We start from the raw sequence: 16,266 nt of genomic DNA, 5'->3' as shown, positions 1-16,266 counted from the left end.
TATTCTATTCGTCTTATTTTGTGAGAGTCCATTGCTTAGTTTTATCTTTTGCAACAGTGTGGAGGTTAGGTTCTGTCCTTTAATTTCTGAGTTCTTACTTTGCTGCTGATCCATTGTGGTGGTCAGTGTGCAGAACAGGTTGAAGTATTTCCTGTAGAGCTGGTCTTGTGGCGAATTTCCTCAATGTTTGTATATCCGTAAATGATTTGATTTCTCCATCAATTTTGAAGCTTAGCTTAGCAGGGTACTGAATTCTGGGCTGGAAATTGTTCTGTTTAAGTAGATTAAAGGTAGATGACCATTGTCTTCTTGCTTGGAAAGTTTCATTAGAGAAGTCTGCAGTCACTCTGATGGATTTGCCCCTGTAGGTCAACTGGCGCTTACTCCTGGCAGCTTGCAGAATCTTTTCTTTTGTCTTGACTTTGGACAGGTTCATCACAATGTGTCTTGGAGAAGCTCGGTTAGAGTTGAGGCGACCTGGGGTCCAATAGCCCTCTGAAAGCAGAGTGTCAGAATCTTTGGTGATGTTTGGGAAATTTTCTTTTATAATATTCTCTAGTATGGCTTCCATTCCTCTGGGGCATTCTTCTTCCCCTTCTGGAATTCCTATAACTCGTATGTTGGAACGCTTCATAAAGTCCCATATTTCTGACAGTGAACATTCTGCTTTCTCTCTCTTCTTTTCTGCCTCTTTTACTATCTGAGTTATCTCCAAAACTTTGTCTTCTATCTCTGAAATTCTTTCTTCTGCATGGTCTAACCTGTTGCTGATACTTTCCATTGCATCTTTAAGTTCCCTGATTGACTGTTTCATTTCCTTCAGCTCTGCTATATCCTTTTTATATTCTTCATATCGTTCATCTCTTATTTGATTCTGTTTTTGGATTTCCTTTTGGTTATTTTCCACTTTATTAGCAGTTTCCTTCATTGTTTCCATCATTTCTTTCATTGTTTTCAACATGTGTATTCTAAATTCCCTTTCTGTCATTCCTAACATTTCTGTATAGATGGAATCCTCTGCAGTAGCTACCTCATGGTCCCTTGGCGGGGTTGTTCTGGACTGGTTCTTCGTGTTGCCTGGAGTTTTCTGCTGATTCTTCCTCATGAGTGATTTCTTTTATCTGTTTCCTTGCCCTAATTTTCCTTTCACTTCCTCTTGCTCTATAAGTTCTCGTGACTATGGAAGTTGCGGGCGAGTTTAGACGGATTGAACACACGCGACCACTTGCCGGTTTTCCACTGATTTAGTCCTCCTCTTGGGGTCCAGAAGTCTCTCGCTGACTCCCTGTATCCTCTCAGGGGTGATGATAGGCAGATCCCACCAGCCAGAGATGCCTGGAGTCCTATCTCCCCAGACTCACGGTGCCCAGATGCAAGGAAGCTGTTACTCGGCTGCCATCTTGCTCCGCCTCCCTCTATGGCATTTTTATTTACTTGATACATTAAAAACATTAATATAAAAGTTTTATTTAAAAATAAGAACATTTACTTAGTACTAATCTGAAAATGAAAGATCAACAGCTCTGGGCCCATAGTGAATTCAGGAAGGGTGAGGGGACCGGAGGGTTAGGTAAGTTCCCACCTCTTGCGTACAATGTAGGAGTATATCACACATTTCTGGGTGAAGGACTCAACTATAACTCAGACTTTGCACTTTACCTTACAAAGGCAAATGATGTAGCCTAGTTGTATGTACTCCCACATTAACCCAAAATTTTTTTAAAAATCAGAATTTACATTATGTAAGAAATTACTTGTTTACAACTATTTAAACTTAAGATGAGGCTGGGCGCAGTGGCACATGCCTATAATCCTAGCACTCTGGGAGGCCGAGGTGGGAGGATTGCTTGAGCTCACAGGTTCGAGACCAGCCTGAGCCAGAGTAAGATCTCGTCTCTAAAAATAGCCAGGCACTGTGGTGGGTGTCTGTCGTCCCTGCTACTTGGGAGGCCGAGGCAAAAGAATCTCTTGAGCCTACTAGTTTGAGGTTGCTGTGAGCTGTGACAGCACGGCACTCTAATGAGGGTGACAAAGTGAGACTATCGCAAAACAAAAAATAACTTAAGATGAAAACTCTTGGATACTAAAATTTGGAACTTAAAATTCTATGAAGTGTTACATAGTTTTCCAGTTTTCTGAGAGACTAGTGGACAATAGAAGCCTGCTTATTTATGATTATTGATAAGTAGGATAAACAGCAGATCATGCATGCCATCTGTACAGTGCTTTATTGTTTTGATGTATGCGTATAGTTGGATGTTTTGCTCTCGAAATTAAAGATTTATTTGACTGGATAAAAATATTATGAAACTGGGTGGTGCCTGTGGCTCAGTGAGTAGGACACCGGCCCCATATGCCGAGGGTGGCGGGTTCAAACCCAGCCCCGGCCAAACTGCAACAACTACAACAAAAAAATATTATGAAACCTATTAATTCTCTTTTAGCCAAATAACATATCAGCTTTAAAAAATAAACAGTTTTCTTAACTGAATCTGGCAGTAACTGTAGCTGCTAGTAATGTCAGGCTTATTTAAAATCAATGGATGGTCCTTGTTACAGTGAACTCATATATTTGCGTGAGTTGTTTTTGTGTTGAGGGAAAAATCAAGACAAAGAATCTGAACCAGCTACTTAGTTACGATTACTTATTACACAGACTTTGACATTTAGTATTGGAAAAATAAATGTTAAGTTTAACATAGATGGCATCTCACAAAAAGTTCTTCATAGCTCGGATAGTTAATAACCCCATTTGTTTCTATGTTTTTAGATAATTTTTCAAAAGTCATTTCTAAACTAAAACTTGGTACTTAAAGACTTCTTGATATTCTAACGCTAAGATAACTTTATCCTTTTGTCTCTATAATAAAGTTAGTTTGGGGCGGCACCTGTGGCTCAGTGAGTAGGGCGCCGGCCCCATATACCGAGGGTGGCGGGTTCAAACCCGGCCCCGGCCAAACTGCAACCAAAAAAAAAAAAAATAGCCGGGCGTTGTGGCGGGTGCCTGTAGTCCCAGCTACTCGGGAGGCTGAGGCAAGAGAATCGCTTAAGCCCAGGAGTTGGAGGTTGCTGTGAGCTGTGTGAGGCCACGGCACTCTACCGAGGGCCATAAAGTGAGACTCTGTCTCTACAAAAAAAAAAAAATAAAGTTAGTTTGCTACTCTTCAGACACTGATTGACTCTTTGGAGTTTACAAAATATAGATTAAGGTAGATATCACAGCTCACTAATCGCCTTCTAAGAATAGTTCATTATTATAGACTCAGAGGAAACGTACTTTACTTTTATGAGACTGAGTCAAGAGAAGGGTACATATTTTGTAGCTATCTGTTCTTGATTTCTGTTTAATCCCATCATGGTCAAAGAACATACTTCATATGGTTTCGGTTCTTTTCAGTTTGTTAAGTTTGTTTTATGATCCAGGATTGGTCTGTCTTGGTGAATGTTTCATATGTACTTGAAAAGCATGCGTATTCTGCTGTTGGTGGGTAGAGTATTGGTATAAATATCATTTAGATCCAGTTGATAGTGTCATTGAATCCTTCTCTAGCCTCTGCTGACTTTCTGTTTACTTCTTCTGCTAATTACTGAGATAAGAACTGAAGTCTGCAGCTGTAATTGTGGACTTGCCCATTTTCCCTTCTATTTCTATCAGTTTTTGTTGCACACTTTATTTTATTTTATTTTATGAGAAGGGGTGCACCATTCCTGGAAGTACTGCAATACCACATTGATGGCGTGGAGTAGATGGAGCAAGCTCTTATTCCAAATCCCTGCTCCAAAAATCCATTTAATATATTGTCCTCGGATAGAGGACGTCTCAGATGTTAAACTGATAAGAACAGATACTACACATGATCTTAGCCAAGAGGCTGAGAAGCGATGTCGTTGCACATGTTTTGCAGTTCTGTTATTAGGTGCACACACACTTAGGATTATATCGTCTTGGTGAATTGACCCTTATCATGAGGTAATGTCCCTTCTTTATCCCTGGCCTTTTTCCTTGCTCTGAAGTCTTATTTTATCTGATAGTAATATAGCCATTCCATCTTTGTTTTGATTTGTGTGTGCATGGTATATATTTTTCATTCTTTTACTTTTAACTTCTTTTTTTTTTTATTGTTGGGGATTCATTGAGGGTACAATAAGCCAGGTTACACTGATTGCATTTGTTAGGTAAAGTCCCTCTTGCAATCATGTCTTGCCCCCAGAAGGTGTGGCACACACCAAGGCCCCACCCCTCTCCCTCCTTCCCTCTCCGCTTTTCCTCCCCCCCATGACCTTAATTGTCATTAATTGTCCTCATATCAAAATTGAGTACATAGGATTCATGCTTCTCCATTCTTGTGATGCTTTACTAAGTACTTTTAACTTCTATGCCATTCTATCGAAAGTGATTTCTTTTTTTTTTTTTTGTAGAGACAGAGTCTCACTTTATGGCCCTCGTAGAGTGCCGTGGCATCACACAGCTCACAGCAACCTCCAACTCCTGGGCTTAAGTGATTCTCTTGCCTCAGCCTCCCAAGTAGCTGGGACTGCAGGCACCCGCCACAACGCCCGGCTATTTTTTGGTTGCAGTTCAGCCGGGGCCGGGTTTGAACCCGCCACCCTCGGTATATGGGGCCGGTGCCTTACCGACTAAGCCACAGGCGCCACCCCAAAAGTGATTTCTTATAGTAGCATAGATGGCATAGAGTTGGGTCTTATTTTTTAATTCAGTTTGACACCCCTTTTATATTGTACTTATCAGACTTCTAATGGCAGTTAGGAGGTGAGCCCAGAAATTCACAGACTACTATGGGATCCCTTTCTCTAGCTCCCTCATATCTTCAATCTCTTCAATAGTCTCTGGCATCGAGGGTCTCCCAATATAGGTGGTAAATAAGGATATGAAAGAAGTCTTCATAGGAAAGAAAGGATCTGCAATATCATTAGTTGTCAGGGAAATACAAATTAAAACTACGATGAGCTGCCACTACACACCTACTAGAATGCTTGAAATGTAAAGACTGACCAGGTGCTTGAGCCACTTGTTAGGTGATGACACAGAGCGGTAGCAGCTGGAACACTGATACATGCTGGCTTGGAATATGAAAATAGTACAAACGTTGGGTGGTGCCTGTGGCTCAAAGGGGTAGGGCGCCAGTCCCATATGCCGGAGGTGGCAGGTTCAAGCCCAGCCCCGGCCGAAAACCACAAAAAAAAAAAAAAAAATAGTACAAACGCTCTAGAAAATAGACAGTTTCTTACAAAGCTAAACTTACTATACAGCTCAGCCACTTCTATATATTTACACAAAAGTTATAAAAACAAGGCTAGGCATGCTGGCTCATGCCTGTAATCCTAGCACTCTGGGAGGCCGAGATTGGTGCTTAAGCTCGATTGCTTAAGCTCAGGAGTTTGAGAACAGCTTGAGTAAGAGAGAGACCCTGTCCCTACTAAAAATAGAAAATTTAGCCAGGTGTCATGGCAGGTGCCAATATTCATAATTGGCAGAGAGGCTGAGGCAAGAGGATCTCTTGAGCCTAAGATACTAAGGTTGCAATGAGCTATGATGATGCCACAGCACTCTACCCAGGGCAATAGGGTGAACCTCTGTCTCATTAAAAATACATGCCCAAACTAAGATCTATGTACAGCTTTATTCATAATCACCAAAACACTGGAAACAACTGTAATATCCATCACATAGTGAATGGTTAAACAAATGGTACCACATTTATGCCATAGAATATGTAGTAATAAAAAGGACTATTTATATATGCAACAATATGAATTTTAAAGCATCATGTTAAGTGAAAGAAGCTTAATACAAAAGACTAGATGCTGTATGATTCCATTTATATGACATTCTGGAGAAGACAAAAATATAGGGAAAGAAATTATTAATAGGTTAATAGTTGTCAGAGCCTGGGAGCTGGGGATGGGGAACTTCTTGGGGTGATGCAAAAGTTCTGTACCTTTATTTTGATGGTAGTTATGTGATTGTATGCATTGCACTATATACTTAAATGGGATGCATTTTATAACATAAAGTATACCTCTATAAGTCTGATTTTTAAAAAAGCTTTAAAGCACCATATTGATTAGAGAGATTGTCAGGTTGTTTTCAATCAATTACTTCATACTTGAGTAAAGGAGAATTGTTTAAAAAACTCTGTATGCTTTCAAAGAAGAATAAAATTTAAAGTATCATGCAAAAATATTTGTATCTGCTGTTTATAACCTTGTTTGAGTAATATGTGGTAAATAGCATGACAATAAATGTATGCCTGAAATAGTTGAAATGGTTGCATGGTAGCCCATTTTATACCATAATTTAGTAAGCTGGTTTTCCTCCATTTTTGGACATTTAGGTTATTTGCAGGTTTCTTCTCCTTTAATTTAAATACTATAATCTTCATTCTTTGAATAAATTATCTTAGCTATTATCTTAGAATAAATTCCTGGAAAAGGAATTTCTATGTTGAAGTCATGCCTATTTTAGAGATTTTATATATACATATACATGTGGATATACTATGTATGTATGTGAGTGTGTGTATACACACTATATATTGTGTATATATATACACATACACACAATTTATATGTATAAATTGTTACCCAGAAATGAGAGTATAAAAATACTATGCTGGCTTCTAGTTTTGTTTATGGTTTGATTTTTATGTAAAATTCCATATGGATTAAATCATTTATTTGATGTGATATGATGTAAAGCTCTACCTGTGTTTTTTGCCACCTAGTTAACCAGTTTTATCCGTGTAACAGTTGCAGACTAATTTTTCCCCATTGGTTTTAAATGTTTCTTTTATCATATTCCAAATGCTTTTGTTTTTGCTGTGATGATTTCTGTTTTGTTCAATTGGTCTGTTCATTTTGGCATCTGAAATGAACTACCTCAGTAAGTAGTTCTATAATATATACTTTAATAATTTAGAATGCAATCCTCTCTTATCACTTGTTTTTAAAAATTTTTAAAGATAATCTCACCCATTTCTCAGAAATTCTCATAGAGTTCTTTTTCCAAATTAACTTCTGGGGCATTTTCTTCAGTTGCAGTAGAAATCTACTTTTGCATGATATTTATAAATTAATTTGGGGGAATTTGATATCCTCATATGCCTCCTGTCTAGAGACATGATTACTGTCTACTACAATCTATATCCTTTAGTAAAATTTTATAATATTAATTTATAGTCTGCATTTTATTACATGTAATCCTATACATTTTGTGGGTTTCGTTGCTGGCATCTTTTTAAAAATTTTTCTTGTTATTGATGAATACCATATAGTAAGGATTGATGTTTGTATTGTTTTTAAGTGGCCATCATTTGATTTCCAATTTCATTTTATATGGCTTTTTGTTTAAATTAAACATGATCTTATCAAAGGAAAATTTGGGGAGTAAGATTTAATTGATATTCTGTACTTGTAGTAGATTCTTCACACGATGCTAATAATGTTCCAGTTAGGTACATTGTTCATTGTAATATTTCCTCACATTTATAGGACCTAGAAAAAGAGGGTTGTCTCCATGAAGCTGCCCTTTTGTTTTGGATTGTTTGTAGAGGTACATGTTAAAAAATAAATTTAGCTTGTGATCTATAGGACTAGAGACCACTAAACACATTTTCTTCTCTTGTAATTAAAACTTATTTTTAAAAGACTTCAGTCCTACTACCCTGGGGGATACAATTATATGTGTCATTGGTTGGAGCTGGCAAGTTAGGGTACTATTAAAAGTTACATCTAGGCGGCGCCTGTGGCTCAGTGAGCAGGGCGCCGGCCCCATATGCCGAGGGTGGTGGATTCAAACCCGGCCCCGGCCAAACTGAAACAACAACAACAACAAAAAATAGCCGGGCATTGTGGCGGGCGCCTGTAGTCCCAGCTACTCGGGAGGCTGAGGCAGGAGAATCGCCTAAGCCCAGGAGTTGGAAATTATGTGAGCTGTGTGACGCCACGGCACTGTACCAAGGGTGATAAAGTGAAACTCTGTCTCTACAAAAAAAAAAAAAAAATGGACCTTTTAATTTCCACTGTCCCAACCTCCTTTCATTCACTCAACACACAGTAGAACCTCTGTAAGTTGACCGTGTAAGAGACTATACCAAACTGGTCAACATGTGGAGGTGGTCAACGTAAGGAGCTAGGCCTACTGTACTGATGTATACATGTGGAATATGTCTGGTCAACTTAAGGATGTGGTCAGTGTAGGGAGGTGGTCAGCTATAGAGGTCCTAGTATATATTTACTGACGGACTATTATGTGCCAGGTACTATTTTAGTGCTTGGACTATCCATCAATGGGGACTAACAAAGACCTCTGTTGCTTGTGATCTGGCAGGGAGAAACAGGCAGTAAGTAATAAACATAAAGGGTAAGAGGAATCGGAAATTGAGAGTGTCTTGGAGACTGTGATGGGGAAAAGTAAGTAACAACTTTAAATGGGAAGATTGGGATGACCTGACATCATTGTCTAGTTGAAACTGGAACAAATTGCTGAAGGTGAGGGAGTTAGTCAAGTAGTGATATCTGGGGGAAGAACATTTTAGGCAAAGGAATAGGTAGAGCAAAGTCAGGAGGTACCTGGTGTGTCCAGGGCACAGCAAGGAGCCAGTGATGGAGAGGATAAAAGGAGATTAAAGAGGGAAAGCCAGAGATGGGGGGAAATCACGATGGGCCTTAGGCCACTGTAAAGACTTTGGCTATTAGAGTGAAATATAGGGAGTCATTGAACTGTTTTGAACAGAGGAATGACATCTGACTTAACATGTTAACAAAACTTCATCTCTGTTGGGAAAAGAATGTAGAAGGGAAAGGGCAGAAACAGAGAAACTTGTTAGGTCTGATTATAGAAATCCATGCAGAGAAATAATGGTGACTTGTACAGGGACACAGCAGTGGATTCTGGATATATTTTGAAGTCAGAGCTAGCATGATTTCCTGACACTTTGGATATGAAATGTGACTCCAAAGCTTTTCATCTGAGCCACTAGAAAGGTGGAAATGCCTTTAGCTACAGTGGGAAATACTGGGTAGAGCAGGTGTGGGGAAGATGAGTTCAGTTTGGGGATATGTTAAGTCTGTGATATCTAAGTAGAGATATTGAACTGGCAATTGGATACACAAGTCTGGAGTCTGGAAAAGCCTCTTAAGACTGTGCTTACTTGGGTGGTGCCTGTGGCTCAGTGAGTAGGGCGCCAGCCCCATATACCGAGGGTGGCAGGTTCAACCCAGCCCCGGCTGAATTGCAACCAAAAAATAGCTGGGCACTGTGGCAGGAGCCTGTAATCCCAGCTGCTCCGGAGGCTGAGGCAGGAGAATTGCGGAAGCCCAGGAGCTAGAGGTTGCTGTGAGTCCTGTGACATCATGGCACTCTACTGAAAGCGGTAAAGTGAGACTCTGTCTCTACAAAAAAAAAAAAAAAAGACTGTGCTTACCTTTCCAGCCTGACGTTTCACTACACCCCTGCAGTCCTGTGCTCCTGCCCCCATACTGTGCCTTCATCCTCCTCACAGCCTTTTGTCAACGTACTTAGGCCCTCCTACCCTATACCTTTATAAAGCCATTTCCACTAGAGTGCTCCGGAACCGCCACGTGCCTTTTGCGGACTCATACAGTTTTAATCTACCCTTCTTTAAGACCTAACTAAAAAATCTCCCCAAGAGGCCTTTCTAGATCTTCTCCCAACCCCAAATTTTTTTTTTTTTTTTTTTGTATAGACAGAGTCTCACTTTATGGCCCTCGGTAGAGTGCCGTGGCCTCACACAGCTCACAGCAATCTCCAACTCCTGGGCCTAAGCGATTCTCCCGCCTCAGCCTCCCGAGCAGCTGGGACTACAGGCGCCCGCCACAACGCCCGGCTATTTTTTGGTTGCAGTTTGGCCAGGGCTGGGCTTGAACCCACCACCCTCGGTATATGGGGCCGGCGCCCTACCGACTGAGCCACAGGCGCCGCCCCCCAACCCCAAATTTGGAATTAGTGACATAGGCCCATATTACCTTTATTATCATTTTTTATTGTGGTAAAATATTCATGATATAAAATTTACCATTTTAACCATTTTTAAGTGTACAATTTGCTGGCATTAAGTACATTAACATCATTGTACAACAATCGTTACTGTCCTCTGTCACCAAGTTTACATTCATTATTTATGGATGTAGTTGTCTACTCTAGATTGTAAACCAACACTTGGCCTTATTTGTAAGTGCTTGAATGAACATGAATGAACCTGACTGTAACCTGATCATCTCTTTTATGTATTCTGAGATTAGACTGCACGTCACCAGCGTGGTGTGATCCTGCTTGGGTGACTTTGGGATTGTGTTCAGTTTCTTTTGCACATTCTTTTTCAGAATGACATTGGTTGGAGTTCACAGAGCCCTGGAGTTTTAAAGATTCTTTGCTCAATTTCTAGTTTACTAGTTTCTGATATTTTACATTTAACCTAGCTTTTTTTATCTTATAGATATGATAAATATCTATAAATATGCTAATGAAATGAAGCATATTGTGTTAGGAAAGGTACACATATTTCAAGAACTGGATGTATCTCAAAGTTCATAACGAAACCTCAACAGAAATGAGATTAAGAGTTCAGGCTCCAGTAATATTGCTACTTTATTTCTGTCAAAGTTTTGTTAATGTTGCTTTTCTCCACTGTTTTACAGATCCTTGTTCTTTGATGAACTCCTAATGAGCAATGTTTTGACTGTTGACATTGACTTTTCTCTAGAAACAGATTTCAGAATTGTCTTTTTTTCTGTTTTCTTCCTGTCTTTTCTTTTATAATCAAATTAGCATATTTTAGACATAGAATCAGTTAGAAGTATCCTTTGTGATGACCTAACACTCACTTTGCCTATAAATAAAGGTGCGTGTTAACACTTGTTAAGTGGCAGAAGAATATGACTCAGGCATACCTGTTGATGCTGTGTCAGTGAAAGGGAAATTATTCTCCTTCCTTCTAATCTGCAGGATCCTGTATAATAACTATCTGAGATGCTTTGGACACTGGAGAAAGATGGCCCTAAAAAAATTGTACTTTGCGTTGTCAGAGGGGGAAAAAAATCGCTAGAGAAGACTGAGGAAATGAGAATTCCTCCTTGCCAGGCAGAGATATATACTAAGATTTTGATGAACTGTGGGGATTGACTAAGCCAAGCCTGGGCTTGTGCGGCACCCTTCAGGGATATTGGAAGGAAGTGACTAAAGTCAGGTCCCATTTCATGTGCAAAATCATGGGCTTGGGAAACCATCTGATATTATAAATATTTGCCTACCTACCTTGCAGGAGCAAGGTGAGATCAAAGAGAAGCTTTCCACTTTTTAGTCTTCATCTACTAAAAACAAGATGTGAGAAAATCAAGGTACAAGAATGATAGGGTTGTAGGGTTTCAACAAAATCTGTGTGTGTGTGGGCTTATACAGGGTGGCCATAAAGTCCATGTGCAATTGCACACTATTTTAAATTGCACATGAACTTTATGGCCACCCTGTATAGGTATAAAAGTGGTAAAAGTGGTTGACCATGGGTATTTATTCCCCTTTTAATTCTATCTTCTGTTAAACCCATTTTAAAAGAGTTTTTTGTGTCTTTTGCTTTTCCCTGATTTGTGTAGCGGTGCCACCCTAAATACAATCTTTCTTTTTTCTTTTAACACCTACTTGATAAAGGGGGAGGATAGTTAGAATAGTAGGTAATTGATAATGCTTTGGCATAACTATCATTTACAATTTTAAGATCATATGTACTCTTTATTTTTTTTATATGTACTCTTTATTATCATTCTGTTATAAATCTTAATCTCTTTGTACCTCACTTCTCATATCTATAAAATAGGTGACATAGTAATACTGCCTCATGTTATTGTAAACGTTAAACATTAATAAACAAAAAGCTCTTAAAACAGATCTACTATTTAGTAAGCACTCAAATGTAGAGCTATTATCACTGCTACTGTTAATTTTTTATTTATAATTATTATTTTTGAGGCAGAAACTCACTCTGTCACCCTGGGTAGAGTGTCGTGGCATCATAGCTCACAGCAACCTCAAACTCTTGGACTCAAGAGACCCTCTTGCCTCCATCTCCTGGTAGCTGGGGCTACAGGTGTGTGCCACAATGGCCAGCTAATTTTTCTATTTTTAATAGAGATGGGGTCTTGCTCTTGCTCAGAATTTACTGGTCTTAAACTCCTGGTCTTAAACCTACCTTTACTGGTCTTAAACCTGCCTTGGCCTCCCAGAGTGCCAGGATTACTGGTGTGAGCCACCATGCCTGGCCTTACTGTTAACTATTATTAACTGATATAGTCATTCTCTTCATAACTGTGCATTCTATCAAACATATTTCCTTCATGTGCTCTTTATCAGTGTATATGCCTTTCACCTTCCTTCTTAGTTTGTACCATAGTTCAAGAGCCTTCTCTAATTTCAAGCAATTTAATAAAAAGAAAATTTATGTATGTAGAGAGATGACTGATTTAGTTTCTTCAGTCTGTTGGAGGGTAGAACTCTTTTTACTTCTATGAATGAAATTATTTTTTCTTCCATGTTATAGGTGGTATGCAAGATTACAATTATGTATGGGCCAACTGTTTTGAGATCACCTTAGAACTATCTTGTTGCAAGTACCCACCTGCCTCACAACTTAAACAGGAATGGGAGAACAATCGTGAGTCTTTGATCACATTGATTGAAAAGGTAAAATAGATGACTGGAAGGTTGTGGTATACAGAAATGGGATTAAATAAGGAAAATATTTGCTTCCATGTAAATGATAATCTATAGAGTATTATTAGATAGGCTTTATTTTGTTTATGTTTCTATTATTTAAGATTATAGATTATCTTTAAAATTATCATCTATTAAAACATACTCTAGCTCTGCCTCATTTGCCTCTCACCCCTTGCTTTCTGCCCCATAGGACTCCCTTTGCCTGTCTTAGAACATTTTTGCAAAAATATAATTAGCCAAATTAGTATTACCAGGTTCTTATAACATCATGTGATCATGTTTGCTATAGAGACTTTACCACCGTATGAACCATGGATATCAGTTTCATTTAAACATCAGGCAGGTTAATATAACAATTGAATATACCAGAAACTATACGTTGTTGAGAAAATTATAAATCTGGCTTTGAGGAGAGGGAATTTCAAAACTATCTTATTAATGTAGAGTTCACACACATGACGTAAGTGTAGGATTTAATACTTTTGTCTATATTTTATTTCAGCTTCAAAGGATTGAAAAATATTCTAGGTTGAGAGAGGTGTATTGTTTGAAATTCTGGCATCACAGTGCAGAGAGAAGTTATGCTCTCTTGCCAAATTGATAGCCTCTGAGCTTTGATTCTTGTTTTTTTAGGTCCACATTGGAGTTAAAGGATTTATTAAAGATTCAGTAACCGGATCTGGTTTAGAGAATGCAACCATCTCGGTGGCTGGTATTAATCATAATATCACAACAGGCAGATTTGGTGATTTCCACAGATTACTTGTTCCTGGAACTTACAACGTTACAGCAGCTTTAACTGGGTAAGAAGTTAAACTACATAGACTGGTAATTAAAATGTCAAGCCTTTGTTTTATATCTAAGACATAATATAATCTAGTAAATGTTACTCTATCTGGCTTTTACTTTTTCCTTATTTTCTGATTTTTCATCTTTTTAAAATTAATTAATAACAGAGTCTTGCTCTGTCACCTGGCTAGAGAGCCATGGCCTCAGCCTCCCAAGTAGCTGGAACTACAGAAACATACCACCACTCCTGGCTAATTTTTCTGTTTTTAGTAGAGAAGGCGTCTAGCTTTGCTCAGTCTGGTCTTGAACACCTGATCTTAAGGGATCCTCCTGCTTCACACTCCCCCAGTGCTGGGATTACAGGTGTGAGCCACCATGCCCGGCCTGATTTTTCTCCTTTATAATGAAAAAATACTGTTGTTGAGCTTTTGTCATGTAGTCTTACAACTAGATGTAGCATTGAAGAGAAGGACAAATTTAAACACTTAAGAAGATGCTTGGCTATGTAAAGCATTGTCTTAAGGTTAATTAAACACACCAGAGTAGGAGAAACTCAGGGTTCTGTAAATAACATTGTGAAGAATGGTCTTATCATCAGTTTTCTGATGTATTAAATAAATGGTTTACCACCTCTCCTGGAAACCTTTCTAGAAGCTTACTTTAATAAGAATTTAATTGATAACATTTAATTTTGAACTTTCCTACTTGGCAAAAAAGTTGGAATGTCAGTTTGAAAAAGCACTGCAGAGAATTGGATAATTTATCCATTCTTTGACTTTTTTTTTTTTGGAAGAATCCATGATGTCTTCTTTATTTTTTTATTTTTATTTATTTTGGTTTTTAGCAAAGTTTCTTTAATGCCTCAGGGTCTCCTGTGGGCAGGAGGGGGGCATTATTATTATTATATTTTTTTATTAAATCATAGCTGTGTACATTAGTGCAATCAAGGGGTACAATGTGCTGGTTTCATATACAATCTGAAATATTCTCATCAAACTGTTCAACGTAGCCTTCATGGCATTTTCTTAGTTATTGTATGTAGACATTTGTATTCTACCTTTAGTAAGTTTCGCCTGTACCCATTCTAAGATGCACCGTAGGTGTGGCCCCACCCATTACCCTCCCTCCACCCTAACCTCCCCCCTCCCTTCCCCTTCCTTGGCCCTTTCCTCATAGTCTTATGAGGTTAGGTTGGCCAAAGGTTTATCTATTTTATTGATCTTTTCAAAAAACCAACTTTTGGATTTATTGATCTGTTGTATAATTCTTTTGTTTTCAATTTCATTTAATTCTGCTCTGATTTTGGTTTTCTTTTCTTCTGTTGGGTTTGGTATTGGAGTGTTCTTCCTTCTCCAGTTGCTTGAGATGTCCCATTAAGTTATTAACTTCCTCTCTTTCCGTTTTCTTGAGGAAGGCTTGCAGTGCTATAAATTTCCCTCCTAGGACTGCCTTTGCAGTATCCCAGAGGTTCTGGTAATTCGTGTCTTGATTCTTGTTTTGTTCCAAAAAATTGGTGATTTCCTTCTTAATCTCATCTATAACCCATCTATCCTTCAGCATAAGGTTGTTTAGTTTCCATGTTTTTGTATGGGTATGCAGGTTCCTGTTGTTATTGAGTTCAACTTTTATTCCATGATGGTCTGAGAAGATGCAAGGAATAATTTCTATTTTTTTAAATTTGCTGAGGTTAGATTTGTGGCCCAGGATGTGATCGATTTTGGAGTATGTTCCGTGGGCAGGTGAGAGAATGTGTATTCAGTTTTATTGGGATGAAATGTTCTGTAGATGTCTGTTAAGTCTAGATGTTGAATGGTTAAGTTTAAATCTAAAATTTCTTTGCTTAGCTTCTTTTTGGAGGATCTATCCAGCACTGCTAAAGGGGTGTTAAAATCTCCAACTACTATGGAACTAGAGGAAATCAAGTTGCTCATGTCTGTTAGAGTTTCTCTTATAAATTGAGGTGTGTTCTGGTTGGGTGCAAAATATTAATTATTGAAATCTCATCCTATTGAGTACTACCTTTAACAAAAATGAAGTGTCCATCCTTATCCTTCCTTATTTCAGTTGGTTTAAAGCCTGTTGCATCTGCGAAGAGGATTTGCAATGCCTGCTTTTTTCTGCTTCCCATTTGCCTGGAGTATAGATGACCATCCCTTCACCTTGAGTCTATATTTGTCTTTTATTGTAAGATGCAATTCTTGTATGCAGCTGATATCTGGCTTGAGTTTTTGTATCCAGTCAGCCAACCTGTGCCTCTTTAGAGGACAATTTAAACCATTCACATTAATTGAGAATATTGATAAGCCTTTTGAGAGTCTGGTGGACATTTTTAGTCCTTTTGTGACTGTGGAAGTTGGAATTTGATCAAAATTTTCTGGGTAGGTTTACTTTTGTGGTGGAGGATTACACTGGTCTTTATGGAGGATAGGTCTGACAATATCGTGGAGAGCTGGTTTATTTGTGGCAAATTTCTTCAACATGTAGTGTCATTGAAGTATTTAATTTCTCCGTCATAAATGAAACTCAGTGTAGCTGGGTTGAAAGTTATTTTGTTTTAGGAGATTTAAAGTCGATGACCATCCTCTTCTAGCTTGAAAGGTTTCAGCAAAGAGATCTGCAGTTATTCTAATATTCTTGCCCTTGTAAGTGATGGTTTTCTTTTGTCTGGCTGCTTTCAGAATTTTCTCCTTCATATTAACTTTAGTGAAATTGATTATGATGTGTCTGGG

At 38.5% G+C, this 16,266-nt stretch overlaps 1 protein-coding gene and 1 non-coding gene across 2 annotated transcripts in view; one reads left to right on the top strand and one right to left on the bottom strand.

Moving 5' to 3' along the window:
• CPD (carboxypeptidase D) overlaps positions 1–16,266 on the top strand; it is an 87,920-nt gene that overhangs the window by 25,168 nt on the left and 46,486 nt on the right. Inside the window, exons 3-4 of the mRNA XM_053570867.1 lie at positions 12,573–12,715; positions 13,382–13,551. Coding sequence (XP_053426842.1) covers positions 12,573–12,715; positions 13,382–13,551 — 313 coding nt within the window. The remainder of the gene's footprint in view (positions 1–12,572; positions 12,716–13,381; positions 13,552–16,266) is intronic.
• On the bottom strand, positions 3,693–3,884 carry LOC128571517 (U2 spliceosomal RNA). Its single transcript, XR_008375916.1, has one exon. It is a non-coding gene; the product is annotated as a U2 spliceosomal RNA (small nuclear RNA).

Source organism: Nycticebus coucang, chromosome 18 (genome assembly GCF_027406575.1).
Source record: "Nycticebus coucang isolate mNycCou1 chromosome 18, mNycCou1.pri, whole genome shotgun sequence".
NCBI lineage: Eukaryota > Metazoa > Chordata > Mammalia > Primates > Lorisidae > Nycticebus > Nycticebus coucang.
The sequence above is the reverse complement of the archived record's forward strand: the minus strand, read 5'-3'. Positions and strand labels throughout refer to the sequence as shown.